The sequence below is a fragment of the Pyricularia grisea genome (genome assembly GCF_004355905.1).
Source record: "Pyricularia grisea strain NI907 chromosome Unknown Pyricularia_grisea_NI907_Scaffold_2, whole genome shotgun sequence".
Classification (NCBI taxonomy): domain Eukaryota; kingdom Fungi; phylum Ascomycota; class Sordariomycetes; order Magnaporthales; family Pyriculariaceae; genus Pyricularia; species Pyricularia grisea.
The window spans coordinates 15,961-33,888 of record NW_022156717.1 but is presented as its reverse complement, the minus strand read 5'-3'; the positions used below and the strand labels follow the sequence as shown (position 1 = coordinate 33,888).

Below are 17,928 nucleotides of genomic sequence, written 5' to 3'. Positions count from 1 at the left end.
ACTTGCCACTGGCAGGACGAATCTTGGCAGCATATAGTGGGAAAACGAAGTAACATGTTCCCGCGCTGATTGGAAATCCTGTTTGTGCTTGTCGGCTGGTTCGAACGGCCATTCCGTTTCTCGCGAGCCCTGTTCTTCAGCCGGAGCATGGGCTGAAGACTTCAAAATACAAACCGCCACAAGCTGAGGCTTGCTGCTGATGTTGGCAAGCAGTACAATGACATCTGCTACCCTGCTGCATTGTTTGAAGACTGCCTCGATCTCGCCCAACTCGACACGCTGTCCGTGGATCTTGAGCTGAGTGTCTTTGCGCCCTAGGCACTCGAGCTCCCCTCCGGGCAACTATCTAGCCAAATCGCCGGTGCGGTAAACATCGAGTTGAAGGTAATCGCTATGGACAAACGCAGCGGCTGTCAGGTCATTGCGGCCGAGATATCCGTCAGTCAGTTGAGGTCCGGCAAGGCACAGTTCTCCGACGGCACCGTAAGGACAGAGTCGACGGTTATTCTCTGCTTCATGGTCCAGCAAAACGGCAATAACAGTCGGATAAGGACGTCCAATGTTAACCTGCCACCTCGTGGTTGTCAAGTTTGACTTCCTTTGTGCAAACAATCACGCTGGTCTTGGTAGGTCCATAAGAATTGAAAATTCGGCGACCAGGCGCCCAGTTTTTAATAAGACTTTTGGTAACAGCTTCGCCGGCAAAAGTCACTGTCTTTAAGTTGGGGACGTCGGCTGGTCGTATCAGGCCCGCCACGGTTGGTGTGATGCAAGCATAGGATACATTCATACGACGGATAAAGCCTGCCATGTCGGAGAATATATCGTCCGTCGGCGACATACAAATAGTCCCCCCGTGCTTAGAGCACAGAATATATCGAGAATGGAAACATCGAAAACGTATTTGGAAATCTGTGAACAGCGCCACTCTCCGCTGGCACGGCCCTCAGCGGCACATATGCTCCTAATGCCAGTAGCAACTGTTCGGTGCGGCACCATAACGCCCTTGGGCTGCCCAGTGCTTCCAGAAGTGTAGAGAATGTAGGCTAGATGATTGGGTGTTACGGTCACGGGAATGGGCTGGACATTTTCTTCCGGAGACGAAATATCTTCAATGAAGAGAATGTCGACGTCGCCGGGGAGATGACCAGAAAACTCGCTTTTGGACGTCGTCATCACGACAATTCGCGGCGATACATCTCGGCAGATAAAGGCATTGCGATCGACTGGGTTTTCCGGGTCGAGCGGCACATTGGTCAGGCCTGCCTTGAGAATGCCTAGGATGCAGACGATCGCTTTGACGGATTTGTCTAGCATAACCGCGACACGATCACCGGGTTGCAGACCTCGTCCCACCAGCATCGTGGCGAAGTTGTTGGCACGACTGTCAAGGTCGGCATACGTGATTTCTTCAAGTCCCTTTGCACCAGCCGATCCAATCGCCACGCGGCTGGGATTTGCTTTGGTGTATGCCTCAAACTCGGCTTGGAGCAGCTGAGGCGGAGGAGACACTAGGGTGTCACGGTTAGAAAAACTATCTCGAAGGAAGCAAAGCTCTGCATCCCCCATGACCTGCGTGTTGAAAACCAACTGTTGTGGCCTCTCGAGGATCGCCGTGACAGCTAATGTAAAGGAGTCGAGGAGAAACCTAAGACGTCTCGGCTCCATGCGACCTGTCATCCTCATGCTGGTGTAGCGGCCTTTTGTGGTAACCTCAAGGAGTATATAAGGGACTTTCCACAATGGTCTCTCCCCGTGTTGCTCGAAGACAGAGGGAGGGCCGTGTTACGTCTCATGAATTTCATCTTCCTCTGACAAGATGTTCACCATGGTGTCGAAAATTTCAGCTGGCAGTCGGGCGGCGCGGAGGGCTCCTTGCATACCGATGTGAGCGTGACGAGACATGGCGGCGTAGTTGGCCATGCACACCTCATTGACCAAGCCGATGGGCGACTTCTCCTGGTCGATGACGACCCTCTGAGGTATTGTTGAGATGGTCGGCCCGTCCATGGTTTCGATTCCGTTGACGGGAGCATCTCTACCCGACAGGGTTGTGCCGAACACCACGTCACTGGAACCTAGATGCCTTGACAAAACCATTGCCCAGGCTGCATAGACAGCTGTTCCGGCTAAGATACCTTGGCGGTTGCTTTTGCCGTGGAGGTCTAGTTCAACCAGAGAATGTTCTACAGCTTCTTCATCCATCGCGGCGTGATTGAGGCGTGATTGGGGCGTTTCGGCTAGGTAGGTGGCCCAAAAGCCTTCTGCGGTCGTCTTATCCAACCCCTGGAGATATTTGACGAACCCGGCGAACCTAGGCCTTTTTACTACAACCCGCCATATAATGGGGTTTTTCTTCTATATTGGCGGTTTGTAAAAGTAATATAGAGGCTTTAAAAAAATAAACTATATATATTTTTACAAGATTGAATTAAAAAAAATAAGTATTATTAAGAATATTTGAAGATAAATTGGTTGTTTAAATAAAAGGTTGTACGCAGATTTATATATGAATTTTTATAAATAATTTTTAAGTTCTTAAAAACACGTTTTTCTTATAGAGGTTTTAAAACAATAAAATAATATATAATACTTATAAAAGTTTATATAAATATATCTCTTTAAAAATAAATAATTTAGAAATTATTATTCGTTTAATTATCATTATAACCCTTTCATATAACAGTCTCTACTCACAGTTATTAATAATGTTTTTAAAATAATATAATACTTTATATTTAGCCGTTTCGGGAGCGTTATTAACAATAAATAACCAATTATATGTAACAATTAATATTATAAAACGCTGTTAACAATTTATTTTTAATAATATAAGGACAGCGAAGGATTAATCCAGGTATATTTTAAAATAAAATGAGTTTTTTATAGAAAATCGCCAGAATATATATATAATTACCTGTATATACCTTCAAATAAAGATACCCCCTGGCTTTAAACTTTTCGGTCGTAACCGTAATATTTCCCAATTTAACAAATAGGGTTTTTAATCCTTAGGCGGCCATTTCGTACTCTAACGCATCTTATTATATGTTTTACATAACCTGTAGTTTATTTAATGAAATTCGCCATGGAGCATGTAATCGTCTTGTAAATCGCCCTTTTTAATTTTGGGGTTGCAATTCTTATCAGTTTTAAATAATTTGTAAACTCCCGGCTAAGTGAGAATGGGGATAAGGCCCGGCTTTTTAATCCAATAAGACTTAGTTTAAATATCGCCGGTTTTGTAAAATTAATTGGCAAAAGTCCCTCCATTTAACAAAATTATACCCTTTTATCTTACAACTACCTGTTACGACCAGACAGTTAAGCCGGCACCAGGAAGGCCAGGTGGGGTTACACCCCTCCAACTATTGCCTAGCGGACCTTGCCAACTATTTTCAATCAGCTTGAAACGACCAGACGAGACGCCCGGACACCCCGATAACCCTATCCACAATTCAATGACAACTACTTGTTGGCTCTTTAGCGTTAAGCTAATTAGACCAATAGCAACCGGCCTCGTTTAACGGCGTTTAATTGGCAGTCTGCCTTGGCTTGTTGATAATATTGAGTATGATATGAAAAAAGCAGGAACACCCAAAGCCAAAACTAGGATGCTGTCCATTAATCATTTAAGAACACCTCGATACATAGCAGCATGCCGCGATGGCGACTTTGCGACTCATCGGAGATATTTACACTCCAATCAGCATGGCATCGCCCTCATCTGCCGTTTCGTTGAAGCTCAGTGGTTCTTGGCCTCGGATGAAACAACTATTCCCGAGAAAAGCTGCCGGGATGAACGAACCACCTCTAACTCGGCACAAGGTGGTAATTCAATATACCTAGTCGACTAATATTCTAGGGACTTTCTTTGTTAACTACTGCCATCACCCAAACCATATATTACACGATATACTAAAAGGCCTCCCAGATGTGAATGTCAACGTCAAGCTGATCTTGTTCCCATGACGCCGACCAAGCTACTCCGGATCTTCTCAGCACTTAGAGTACGCCCAACGTCGGCTCGTCGACCAATATCCATAATGATGACATTCATGTCCAAGCGTAGATAGCATGTTAAGTGTCATCTTTGTCGTCGACCCAAGGTTTATTCATTTTCTCCTCGACCAGCCGTGGAAGCAAAGAAAGTTACTTTAGGATGTCCTTGTTTCTCTACTCTTGTTTGACTCTTGTTGTACCAAACAGTACCAAACACCGGCTATATTGAGATGAAATCCCGCCTCCTCAGATTGTTGCTGCTTAGTTTACAGCTTTTCGCTCATGCCCTCGCACCCATCTGAGAGCTCACAGGTCTCTGACCTAGCATCTTCTGCTTTCCTCTTGACACGTCTCGTTTACCATACCCGCCTCCAGAACTTGAAATTATTACGGACGACTCTTGAGTTGCCCGTAAATATTTAAAATCTTGAGCCTGCCCTTCGGCTCCAACCACGCAGGCATCCCCCGATTTATACCTCATCGTCCTCTTCGTCCCAAGTTAACAATCTTGGATACCTGGCTTTTTCTTTCCTTTCTATTATGGTTCTCAAAAACTCGGATAAAAAGGAGCTCATGCCGAGGCCGACGGCCCGGCGGGACCATTCAGCCATGGAGAGGGTCTCAAAGGCGCGGCCATGCAGGCGCTCCATGTGCTGGGAAAAATCAGCAACCGCGACAGGCTTCATCTGCGTGTGGTGGACGTAGCGCACGGCGTGCGAGGCTGAGGGCTGGTCCAGGCTGGCAACGAAGCTGTCGACGATCCATTCAACGTCGGACATGTCCAGCCAACCTTGGAAGCGGTCTAGGGAGGGGACGGCCGACAGGAGCGCGGAGTATTTACAAATCTGGTTCACGGCGTCCATGTCGGGCGCGTCGTCGGACATGATGTAGCCTGTGCGGTGGATGGTGACGGAGGCGGCGGCGTGCGCCGAAAAGTTCTCGAGGAACCGCTCGCCCGCCCATTTGGTCGCGGTGAAGCCTTCGCGCGAGGTGGGGCTCGCCGGCGGGTAGAAGCTCGATACGGAGGCGGCGGGATATTCGTCTCGGCCGCTGAAGAGAACCACACGCGCGCTCGAGAGGAAGTGGATGTGTTTGGAGGGCGAGGCAGCCAGGGCCGAGGCAAGGAACCGCGTGGAGCCCAGGTTTGGTTGCCGGATGGACGCAAAGTTGTTGAGGCACGAGCCCTCCGAGGCCATGTGTAATATCACGTCAGCCCGGGCCCTGAGTCGCGCCAAATCGTCGTCCTCCAGCCCAATGGTCGGGTGGTCGAGAGAGCCTTGGAAAAACTCCACCCGGCCTTCTGCCGCAGTCGGGCTTATAAACTTCTCGATCGCCTTTTGATCGTCGGACGACAGGGCTACGCAGTAGACTGTGCCACCACCGGGGCGAGACACCAGCCTCTTGAGCACGCGGCGGCCCAACGGCGTGGTGGCACCGGTCATAACGATGCCCATGGGGCTGCCGGGGAGGCGAGGGACCGGCTCGGCGGAATTCGCTTGCGGCAGTTGTGCAGGCTCGAAGCGTGTCTCCTTATCCCAAGCCTCCCAATCGGCCGCAGTCTCCTTGGCATGCTGGTCGATTTCAAATGCCATTTCCCCGAGTGTGCTATTTTCATATAGTGACAGCAGGGACAAGTTTACTCGGAAGCGGCGTTTGATTGCGTTCCGCAGTGTGACCAGCGTGATAGAGCTGCCGCCGACGCGGAAGAAGTCGAGGTTGTGGACCGGCTTGGTGGATTTCAGCAGGCGTTGACCTATAACCGGGAGCACCGAGTGCCACAGCGAGAACAGCTCCTGCTCAAGGTAGCCAAGCGTAGATGATAGAGAGGATTCTTTGGGTGTCTGGCCAATTTGTGGCTGAGGTGTTGGTGCTGGTGCTGGTGTTGGTGCTGGTGTTGGTGCTGGGGCTGTTGCTGGTGCTGGGGCTGTTGCTGGTGCTGGTGTTGGTGCTGGTGCTGATGCTGATGCTGATGCTGATGCTGATGCTGATGCTGATGCTGGTGTCGGCGACGTGGCAACCACTCCTGCTGCTTCGCCAGGCAACGGCACCTTGGCCAACGCGGCTAGGTCAAGCTTGCCGCTGGCATTGAGAGGAATTGTCTCTATAGGGACGATGACTGACGGCCGCATATATATAGGGAGTGGCAGGCTTGTAGACAGAGTGGCCAGGAGCGAGTCGACTTCACCGGCGGGAAGACTGGCCGACGGCACAACAAAGGCTACGATAATATTATCTTTGTCGCCGCTATCGCTGCAACCTTGACCGCGTAGTGTAGCTACAACATGGGATAAACGGCCGTCGGCTATCTTGCGGATGGTAGCGGCCACATCGTCCAGTTCGATACGTACGCCGTTAACCTTGACTTGGGTGTCGCCATCGATTCGGCCCGTGACCACCAGGGATCCGTCGGGAAGATAGTAGCCCCGGTCGCGCGTGCGGTACATCTTGGGTGGCATTCCATCACCCGCGACTTTTTCCTCGGCCCCGCGCTCGTCCAGGAACGCTTGCGCTGTGAGATGGGGCCGGTTCAAATAGCCCAGGCCCACGCCGGCACCCGCGATGTATATCTCGCCCTGCTCGCCCTGTGGCACCTCGCGGCCGTCCTGGTCGAGTAGATAGACGCGTGCACAACTTAGTGGCGGGCCGACAGGAACGAGACTCGCGGCGCCATCCTCGTCCTCTGTCCAATATTTAACGAGGCCCATGTTGCTAAGGAAACACGTCTCTGTGGGGCCGTACATGTTCACGACACTATACCTGATGCCCGTGGTCTTTTCGAGCGCGAGGAACCGCTTTTTCATGTTGGACGTTACGACTTCGCCGCCCATCAGCGCAGAGCGAAGAGTTGGACACCGCGTCAAACCGTCGCGCGCGTCGTGCTCCAGGAGCATGCTCAATTCAGTCGGTGTAGCCACGACGACGGTCACGTCGCGACGCCGCACGAGACGTATGATCTCGGTGGGATCTCGGCGGTGTGCGTAGGGGCAAATGACGAGGGCGCCGCCGGCCAGGAGTGCTGATAGGATTTGGTACAGCGACATGTCGAAGCCGATGAAGGATTGCTGCAGCACGACGCCAAAGGTTTCGGCCCCAAGTGCGTCGCAGACGGCGCCCACGATGGAGCAAAAATTTCTATGGGCCAGCACAACGCCCTTGGGCTGGCCAGTCGAACCGCTCGTGTAGAAAATGGCCGCGGCGTGGTTTGGAGATGGGGTGTGGTCTGGCATTGGCAATGCCTTCGTATCGCCGCGCTCGTCGACCAGCTCCGAGACGTCCACCACAAGCTGCCGCTGAGCCTCTAGGGCGGCGGGGGACGCCCGGGCTAGCCGAACGGCAAGATGTTTGGTATTTCTGTGGTACAACCAGACGCGCGGTTTGCAGTCCTGGGACATGGCGGTGAGCCTGGTTTCGTGATTGGAAGGATCAAAAGGTACGGCCACGGCCGACAACCTCCACACGGCCAGCAGCGACGCGATATAATCAGCTGACGATTCAAAAATTAGGCCACAAGCGGCACCCCGAGGATCAATTCCCTCGGCCGTGCAAGATGCAGATAGCACCGCCGCCATGGTATCTGCCCGAGACATCAGGTCGCCGTAAGAGAGTGGTGGAAGGGCATCATCGTAAATGGCCACGGCAGCTTGGTTTTTCGTCGCAACTTCTCCAATGCGCTGCCACAGGTCCATGGCATGTGACTCATTATTAGGGGTGGCGCTGCTGCTGCTGCTGCTGTTGCTCTCCAGGGCCGACGTCAGCTCGCCCAGGGTGGCCCTCTCGTTCGCGCAGAGCGTTTCCAACATTCTACAATACATGGCCAGCACAGCCTCGGCCGCTTCGGTTGTGTAAAGTGACTTTAACGCGACGACATCTAGTAAAATACCCCCATCGGGCATTTCGCTCACGTTGAGTATCAAATCGTAAGGGTTACGCGAGTTCTGCGTCTTGACGAAATCAAGCTGGGCAGGCCCGATGTACGAGTTCGCCAGGACGCCGGCGCGGTAGTTGAGAACGACTTGGAAAAGGGGGTTATGGCGGGTGGATCGCCCAGCGCTCAGCTTCTGCACCATCATTTCTGTGGGCGTCGAGGCGTGCGCCAAGGAAGATATGATGCGGGCAAAAGTGACGCGAGCCAAGTCTGCGAATTGACGAGGTTCCCGGGACAAGTCCGAAAGACGGAGCGGCAGCATGTTAACAAAGAAACCTGCCGTTTCCACAAAGTCATCCGGTCGGCTCCCATCGCAGAAGCCCACGCAAAAGTCGTCGACGGCCGTCAGGTTGGCCATCAAAACTCCCAAGAGGCTCATGTGAAGGGCAAATACTGTTACTTCAAGCTTGGTAGCCATATGTTTGACGGACGCGGCCTGCACCGGGCTAAGCCGGCACACGGACTTGACGACGTCGTAACAATCCAGTGGCGGCCGGGTCGCAACCTTGGCTAGGCCTCGCAGCAGCGGCAGCGGGTCCGAGAGCCGAAGGCCCGCCAGTTCCCTGGTCCAGAAACTCAGGGAAGGCCCGTGGTCGGTGGTCTCTCTGCGCTGCTGGATGGCAAAGTCGGCATATTGGGCCGGGGGCGAAGGGTCCGAGCGGCCAGTCGTATAAAAGGCGTCCAAGTCCCTGAAGATGATGGGCCAGGTAACCGAGTCGACGGCCATATGTTGGGCGCCGAGGATCAACACCTGACGCTCCCGAGGAAGTGAAATCAGGGTCAGACGGATACATTCGCCGCGTGCCAAGTTCCATTCGTACCCAGCCACGGACTCGTACTCTGCCTCGACCACCCTTTCGACGTCGGGCTCAGTTGCGGCGTCGACAAAGCGGAACGGCGACAGGGTTTTGGAGTCGGCCGCCAAGACCTCCTGCACGGCGGTGCCTGTAGCGGCATCGTTGAGGTAGCGGGTGCGCAAGATCTCGTGACGGGCCACAACGAGATTCATGGCCCTCTCCAGCCTCTTGGGGTCCAAGGCCGTCTCGATGCGGTACATGACCGTTTCGTTATATGTACTACGGTCACGGAGGAGCTGGTGCATGAACCAGAGGCGCTCTTGGTTAAACGACAAAGGGGCCCTACGGATTGCCGCCTCGGTGGAAGGTCTAGCCTTGGGGTCGCGATGCTGCTCCTCGGAAAGAGTCGGGGTCGACGAAGTCGGAGTAATCATGCCGTGCTGCGAGGGCGAGAGCGAGCCAGAGCTGGACAAGGTTTCTTTTCCTGCCGAATTTTCCGATTGAGAAGAGCCGTATACACTGGTGGCAGAGCTCGAGTTGCTGCTGACAACAGGCTGCTTATCATTACTCACGGCGGCAGCGGGGTTTCTGGAACTGGGACTGGGCCTGGGAATGGGCGCCGCTGGACCCGCCATCGCCTGGGTCTGGCTCTTCAGCTTCTTAATGGCCAAGGCGGCCTGCTCGGCGATGGCAGTCCCGCTGGCGCCACCTAGTATCTTCAGCACCGAAACGTCGACCCCGGCCGTCTTTTGAAGCCACTGGCGCAACTCCATGGCTAGCAGCGAATCGATGCCCAGCCCGACCAGAGGTGACGACATGTCCAGCGTGCCAGTCGTCACCTGCAGCATGCTTGTGACCTTTTGCGCAAGAGCATCCTCAACCGCCCGGGTCAGAGTAGTGGTGTTGTCTTGGTCCTCGGAACAAACCTCGGATAGCGCCTTGCGCAACCTTTCGAGTGGGGAACTTTTATCAACGCCGCCGCCGTCTTGGTCATTGTAATCTCGCGCGTGATTTCTCTCGTCCCGGACAAAATGGGAGAATCGAGGCTCCTCGGACCAGAACGGCCGGTTGGACTCGTCCTCGCTGAGTTGCAGGCCTGTGATAAGCTCTGGGTCATGGCAAGAGCTCGGGAGCCCGGCCAGGATGGTCTCGGCCATAATGTTGAGCATTTCATCCCCCCAATTGTATAGCATTCCCATCTGCCGGAGGTTACGAGCCAGGTTGGCGTCTTGCCGCGCAACGTAACCAACATCAGCGACGATGCCGAGATCAACGGCCGACCCCGCCAGTCCTCGGGCGCGCCGGTTTGCCGCCATGGCCGTCATGAACAAATTACCCATATGGTAGCTCGCCTGGCCCGGGGACCCGATGACGCTAACACTGGAAGAGAATAGCACAAACATATCCAGCCGGCCACCCTCGGTCGACTCTTGGGCAGCTAGAGCCCGCTCCAGGTTGACGCTACCTGTGGCTTTGGGGAGGACAGAGGTCAAAAGCTCGCTCACATCGACTTGTGAAAAGAGCGTGTCGGATAGCAGCAACGACCCGTTGAACACACCAACTATCGGCGGCATCTCCTCTCGGATTTTAACCACCGTACTGTACACCTGGTTATAGTTTGTTACGTCCATGGAAAAGGTGCGCACCGAAACCCTCTTAGCTGCCATGGAATCCAGCCAAGCCTGCGGTAGTTTGGGGCTACGGCTGGCCAAAGCCAGGTGGCGAACACCGTGTTTGACCATCCAGGAACAAATATGTAAACCTAGGTCGCGTGTAAGCCCAACCAGCAGGTAGGTCCTATCAGACCGGAATAGCAGGCCGGCATCGATGGACTGCACCTTGGCAGGGATGGAAGTGTCCTGGCTGTTGGCCCAATCGACCACGCCAAGGCCGGCGAACGGCTCCAAGGACGAGGGATCCATGTTTGAAAGGGTATTTAGAGAGAGGCGATGATGCGGGATCCTTTGGAAGGCGGCTGGCGCGTCGACAGGAGACAAGGTTGAATCCAACTGCTTGACGGCCTCAGTTAAATGCATGCATGTTATAATGGACGGTGGAGAAAAGAGGAGCCCGCAAAGCATATCGGGAACGTCAAGGGTTTTCCGGATAGTGGAGACCAGATCGGAATTCATATTTTGAGCGACAACCAGGGCGGATACATAGGGTGGCACGGCGGCTCGCAATTGTCTCAGGGGTCTATTCCGGCCAAGTTGTACAGGCGCCCGGGTTGTTAGCGGTAATGCTTTAACTGGCCCACCTGCTTCGGTCGTCCAATATATTTCCACGTTGCTCTACTTGGCCACATTTTCGAAAATGGCTATCAAGTCGCTGGCAAAATCTCCGTGAAGCCACACCGTCGACCCCTCGGGCACGCCACGCACCCAAGCCTGTGCAGCCAGGATCACCGCCACCACCGCAAAGTATTCTGACGTCAAGTCTGGAGATATTGGGCACAGGGATCCGGGTGCCTGTACGCGAATGATGGATCTGTTGGTCTCGGAAAGCAGCAGCACCGACTTATCCTGTACCGTACCGAGGCAGAGGTAAACGGGTCTCCGCACCAGGCCCTCGGCCCTTTGCACCGGCAGAACCGTTGAATATCTCACATGTACAGCCAGCAGACCCTCTTCCACCTTGACCCTTGGCGTTGCGACGACTTCGGGCCACAGCAGTTCGAGCTCGTGGCTGTCGAGGCTGGCCTGGGTCGAAACCTGCCTGCGTCTGGTGTTGAGGCGAGCGTTCAGGGCCTCGTCCTCGCGCACGCGGGGGAGGTATAACGTGCCGTCGCGCAGCCTCAGCTCCGTCTCATCGCTCAAGAAAACCCCGGCTGCGGCGGCGGCGGGAACCATGGCGAAGCGGAGAAAGTGCTGCAGCAACACACCGGGCTCCAGACGACGCTGGTCCTCGTCTTCGTCCAAATCCAGCACCAGCAACCGCAGCGGGCGCAGCTCAGCGCGGAGTGCACGACACAGCCCTACCATCATGTTGGATGACGGGTTGGAACGCCCCGCGCCCCGCGTCACCACCATGACGGACGCTGCCGTGGTAAATAATGCCTGCAGCCCTTTGAGGATCGCCGGGTCCATGGCTTTATCGCCGCCACGCATTGCCGGCCTGTCCAGCTCGCCGAGGTAAAGCACCGTGCTGCCGTGTGGGACGAGGTCAGCTGCGTTGCCGAGAGCGCTCACGTCGCGGACGATCGAGATGCGACGCGTTGATGCTGCCGCCGCCGCCCCCGCCGCCGCCGCCGCCCTTCCTTCCTCCCGTGCCATCAAAACTCCCAACATCGCCTCGGCCTCGCGCACCAATTGTGACGTGACCAACGTGGCGCCGCCAACAATGGCCAGGTGCGTCTTGGGTGGTAGGTGCTGGGCGTAACTCAAAGGCTGGCGGAGTTGCACCACGTCTTGTGTCAGGGCCTGGCTGACAAAAGCTGTATGCAGGTGAAGTCGGTCGTCGTCGGCGCGGTCGTGGTGCATAACCTCAAGGCCCGAGAAGCCCGCCCTCCGCAAGTTGTCATCCCAATCATCGCAGGACGGGCCGCCGCCGTGCAGCAAGAGCCTGGTATGCGCAAGCGTCCCTGTGGGTTGCGCCGTTACCAGGAAGCCACCTGGCCGGAGGAACGAGCGCACGTTGGCCAGCAACGAAACAAAGTTCCCGTCATCGGCTCCCGCTTGCAGAACATCCGACGCCAGCACCACCACGTCGTACGCTCCCGACTCCAAACCTTGCCATTTCAAGTCGTTGGTTACTTCTAATTTGCGGAAAGTGACGGGGTGCTGGGCAAGGCACTCCCTCGCGGCGGCCAGGACGTCGGCGGAGGCGTTGGCCAACGTATACGACCCAAAGCAGTCGGCTCCCGTGGCGTCGAACACAGCTTCCGTAATTTTACCGACGGCCCCGGTGCCGCAGATCTCGACCACGTTGGCGTGTGGGTAGCGGTGCGAAATGCTGGCCATATAGCGCGCGACCTGGCGACGGGAGTTTTCGGGCCCTGCGCCTAACGTCAAGTAGCTGACCAGCAGCTCGGGCTTAAGGATGTTGGTCAGTGCCTTTTCTCCTCGCAGGATGGGTGAGACGTCATCATAGACGGCGCGCAGCAGTGCAAATTCGACGTGGGCGGCGTGCCCTTGGAATATAGCATCGATGACGGTCTCTCCGTCGCCCAGCCACGAGGCGCCGCCGTCCTCGACCATCGCCACCGCAGGGGACCAATCCTCGCCCCTGTTAGCCTTTGCTACCGTCTCCTGCGCATAAGATAGCAACTGCTGCCCGGAAGTGCTCAAAATACTCGTGTCGACCGTCGAAGCAACCTCGACGATCATCCGACATATAAACAATACTGCCCGCTCCGCGTCTAGCAACAGCGTATGATCCTGCACCGGGTTTGCGTCGACGGCCAACATATTCGCGTCGCTGCTGAGCAGGTCGGGTTGCCAAACCGTCTTGCTGAAGAGAAGACGGTCGTCGGCGGGATTGGCCTTGCCGAGCGCCGACATGGATAAGCCATCAACCTGGACCAGCGGGCTCGCCTTGCCTGGCACATAAATGCTAAAGTCACCCACCAGCAGGGATGGTGTCGAGTCTGTAACGTAGGCGTCCACTTGCACCTCGGCCACGTCGGCGTCTTTTTGCGGGAATACGGCCTCCGGGTTGAATATAAGCCGCTTTAACCTCTGCGGCAAATACGACGTCTTCAGTCTGCCCATGGCCGGCGCCGCGAGCGCTGCCAGCACCGGATGGATGCACGTATCAACTAGCCCTGGGTGCACCAGACCATGGCCGCCGCAATCCACATCCTCGGCCTTCCACCTTGCCGTTGCTGTGGCCACGCCTGTGCCGCGGCTCAACGAGGTTAAGCCGCGAAATACACCTTCGTATTAAAGGCCATTCTCAGCAAACATCGAGTATAGCTGGTCGACATCCACTTGCATTTTAGCTTCGGTTGGTCGCAACCGGGGCTCCCAAGACTGTTCAGCCTCACCAAGAAAAACTGTTAATGAGCCGGTGCAAATGTCGGCATTAACCACGCCAGAAACCGGATCCTGACACATGCTGAAAGAAATAACAGCCCGGATCATATCTTTTTGGGAAGTCGCTTCAACCCTGGCTGCCGTTATAATCTCCACTGCACGTCCGCCGTCGGGCACAGGGAGGGTGCGGTCAAAGGTCAAATCGGAAAGTTCAACCAGCGACGTGGCCTTGCCGCGGGCGAGGAAGCGCGCAACCTCAAGCATCATGACGATGTAGGCCGCGGCGGGGTAGAGGGCGTCGCCGTCCAAGGCATGGCCGCGCAGCCACGGGAGTTCGGCCAGGCTCAACATGTTGCGCCAGCGAGGCTGCGCGTCCGAATCATCTGGACAGCGATGGCCAAGCAGGAAAGGTGGATACGGGTCCTAACGTAGGCGATGGTTGCGTAATATGCGTGACTCGCGCCAAATGGGCTGCGCGTGATCCCATGGGTAAGCTGGTAGGTCGTTGAGTAGGTTGGGTAGGGGAGTAGCACCAGGCCACTTGATGGAATCGCCACCCCAGCCGCACCAAAGGAAACCCAAGGCGTCGACCAGAGCCTTGACGCTGTCGGCACCTCGCGTCATGGCGCCACAGTAAGGGATTTTGCGACTTAATAAGAGCTGCACCGTTTGTCCGACAGGTCCCTTAAGCGCAGGGTGCGGCCCGATTTCGACGGCGACATCGAAAGGGCCGCCGTTGGTCAGGGCTTCCTCCACCGCGTCGGTGAAAAGCACCGGCTGAACCATATTATCGATCCAATATTGGCCGCCCAGTGCCGCCACGTCGTTATCCCAATAGCGGTCCGCGTTTCCGTCCACGCTCGACACCCAAACACAGCCGGGTCGTGGAGGCATGGGCGTCACGCCGCAGGCCTGTATGGATTCGAGGTAAGAATCTGAACACGCCTGCATGTGTGGCGAATGGTAGGCCTTTTCGGTGCGCAAGAGTCGCGAGAATATCCCTCTGCTCTGCAGCTCGGCGTGCGCCTCCTTTGCGGCATCGGCGTCGCCTGAAATAGTGACGCTGTCGGGCGAATTACGCGCCGCCAGCCATAACCGGCCTCTATAACCTGCCGCACCCGTGACCTGGCTTTCGGCCTCTTCCCAACCCAGGCCCACCGCCAACATGGCGCCATCCTCGCGCGCCAAACCAGCGTGCCGGCCGCGGTAATAAGCAATGCGGATGGCATCTTTCAAACTTAGGATGCCGGCGGCGTAACAAGCCGCGATTTCGCCTGAAGAATGACCGACCACGGCGTTAAATGCTACGCCGTACGTTAATAACACGTCCACCAAGGCAATTTCCACGGCTGTGGTGGTGGGTTGTGCGAATTCGGCTTTGGAAACACGGCTTTGCTGCTCTTCCTTGGGCAGCTCTTGCGCAATATTCCAGTTGGGCCGGTCGGCAGTGGGAAGAGAATCAAGGGCCTCCTGGCAGCGGTTGATGGAGTTGCGGAATACGACGTTATGCGACAGCAATTCTCTGCCCATGCCGGCCCACTGAGCTCCCTGTCCAATAAAAACCCCAAGAATGCCGATACCATCGGCTGGCGATACCAACGGTTTAAAAGGGGTACCAAGCGCCAGCATCTTCCCACCCGGCTCCGTGTTGGTTGCATCGATCAATTTTTCCGCCAACGCCTGGGAACAGTTGGCAGCCACGGCCATACGAACCGGCAGCTCGCTCCTGCGGGCCATTAACGTCCAGGCCAGGTCTTTTATATTAACGCGTGGATTTTTGGCCAAATAATCCCGTAGCCCGAGAGCCCTTTTCTGCAGGGCGGCCTCGGTATTGGCACTGAGCACTATGGGCACCATTAATCGCTCGTCGCCAACATTTTTTCCGTCGTCGGCCACCACAATGCCACCGCCGGCCTCGAAAGACTCAATTATGACATGGGCGTTGGTGCCGCCGAATCTAAAGCTGTTAACGCTGGCGCGCTTGGGCTGTCCGGCTGGTCGATCCGGCCAGGGGATAGCCTTGGTCGGAACGTGTAGCAGGTGGGCCAATGGCTCGATGGCCGGGTTGAGCTTTTTAAAGTGTAGATTCGGCGGTACGATGTTATAAGCCATGGCCTGGAGCACCTTAATTAAACCTGCTAAACCCGCGCAACCTTCCAGGTGACCGATGTTGGTTTTAACCGACCCGACGGGTAGAGGAACTTTATCGGTGTCGCGAGGCAAATCGCCAAAAAAGCTGTCGAAGATTCCTCGCGCCTCGATGGGGTCTCCTGCTGGCGTACCTGTGCCATGTCTGATTATATACTTTAGCTTTGGAAAAATAACTCAATGTGGGCAAGAGAGCTTGCACTGCGATTTGATTTGTAGAAATATGCGACTTACGCTTCGAAGTACTGACACCTGTCGTTCAAATCTTTGATATTCAATCCCGCCGCGGCGTACGTATCCCTAATCAGCTGGGCCTGAGCCGTGGCGCTGGGCATTGTAATCCCCGGCGTTCTGCCATCCGAATTCGCGCCGGTGGCACGTATAACGCCGTGAATGAAATGGCCATCGCGCAAAGCTTTATTCAATGGTTTGATTAATACAGCAGCCACGCCTTCGCCACGGGCATAGCCGTCGGCGCCGGCGTCCCACATCTTGGAAGTTCCGGTAGGGGAAAGCATATGCAGCTTGCTTTCGGTGATATACATCAAAGGGTCAAGCAACAGGCTACAGCCGGCGACGATAGCCATATCGTATCCCGTAGGGCCGGTGTCGCGCAGGTCCTGGGCGGCTTGGTGTAGGGCCACCAGCGAGGACGAGCAGGCCGTATCGAGGCACACGGAATTACCGCGTAAATCAAAAGCGTATGAAACGCGGTTCGCAAGCATGGCGCGAGAGGTGCCAGATGCCGTGTAAGCGTTCATATCTTGAACATCGCGCGCCTGAACGTCGGCGTAGTCGTTTGTCATAACACCGACGTATACGGACGTGCGCGAGCCTCGAAGCCCGGCCAGCGGGATACCGCTCGACTCTGACGCCTCGAAAACGGTTTCGAGTAGGACCCGCTGTTGCGGGTCTATAGCTTCGGCTTCATGGGGTGAAATACCGAAAAAGGCGGCGTTAAAAAGGCTTGAATCTTCGTCTAAAAAATATAACTTTAATACGTTGGTACTACCGTGGTGGTCGCCATTTTTGTTATAACTTTTTGCAAGGTTAAGTTGTTCCGGCTCCGGCTCCCGGGATATATTACGGCCGCTGGTGAGAAGGTCCCAGAACTTCGAGGGAGTGTCAGCGCCGCCGGGGAACCGGTGAGCATAACCTATAATTGCGATGGGCTCCATTATGCTTTGTGTGGAAATTGAAACTTGAAAGGGTAGTGGTTCGACAAGTCTACATGTGTAGCTGGGAGTAAAGAGTTGGGACTATCATATTTGCAATACCAGCCCGTATATATAGCTGGCACAAAAGCCATATCCGCTTCAACTACTCGACATGGTTATTGCATACTAATTAAACGACCCGCTGATAGCCTAATGCAAACTCCATAGGCAAGCATTCTAACGCAGCAAAATGGCCACTCGATTCAAGCAAATGACACTCACGGCCAATCTTAAGCCACTGGTTTCGACATAGGGTATCGATTTGGTGCAGAATGGGTCCAGTTAAAAATCCCGAAGTGGTAAACATTTAACACACCGAGGTTAAAAAGGCGCTCACGTAAAATCAGAGAATAATGGTAGGGAAGGCTTATCGGCTAGTTAATAATCTACTGGCTGAAATTAATAAATTGGATGAAATTTCCCTGTTTTTTGGATGGCCTTCAATTTTTTACACCGCCGTACAATGACTTATTTCAAGGAATATATATTAAAGCCTGCCCAAACTTGCGCCGCGGATTTGATACATGTATCCAGACTAAGACAAGGCCCGCGCACCATGTATGAAACCTCAGCCTCGTTTCTTTCTAGCTGTAAAGTTGGAGGAATTGGTCCGTGGGTGGGGTACACTGAATACGGGCCGGCCCGCCACGGTTTACCCACAGGGTTCTTCTTCAAGCCCAGGGGCCCCTGTGGAAATCCTGCAAAATTATCGTTCATGGAATTTAATTTAAACGGGCCGAATAATCTCTTCCCCACCGTATATACATGGGTAAACTTTCACAAATTTAATTATTTGGTGGACGAATTAAATAGTTGAATTTTTAATTTCTTTCTCCGAAAATATCACCAAAATCGGTTACGGTTAT

At 54.6% G+C, this 17,928-nt stretch overlaps 2 protein-coding genes across 2 annotated transcripts; both read right to left on the bottom strand.

The window, feature by feature from the left end:
- Positions 1-562: 562 nt before the first annotated feature.
- Positions 563-1,686, bottom strand: PgNI_02633 (uncharacterized protein; the record flags this gene model as incomplete). Its single annotated transcript, XM_031122694.1, has 2 exons — positions 563-859; positions 892-1,686. The coding sequence occupies 2 exons, from the start codon at positions 1,684-1,686 to the stop codon at positions 563-565; spliced, it is 1,092 nt and encodes a 363-aa protein (XP_030985268.1).
- Positions 1,687-4,472: 2,786 nt separating this feature from the next.
- Positions 4,473-17,023, bottom strand: PgNI_02632 (uncharacterized protein; the record flags this gene model as incomplete). Its single annotated transcript, XM_031122693.1, is given in 5 exon segments — positions 4,473-11,015; positions 11,028-13,569; positions 13,627-14,080; positions 14,126-15,990; positions 16,080-17,023. The coding sequence occupies 5 exon segments, from the start codon at positions 17,021-17,023 to the stop codon at positions 4,473-4,475; spliced, it is 12,348 nt and encodes a 4,115-aa protein (XP_030985267.1).
- Between the last annotated feature and the right edge of the window lie 905 nt (positions 17,024-17,928).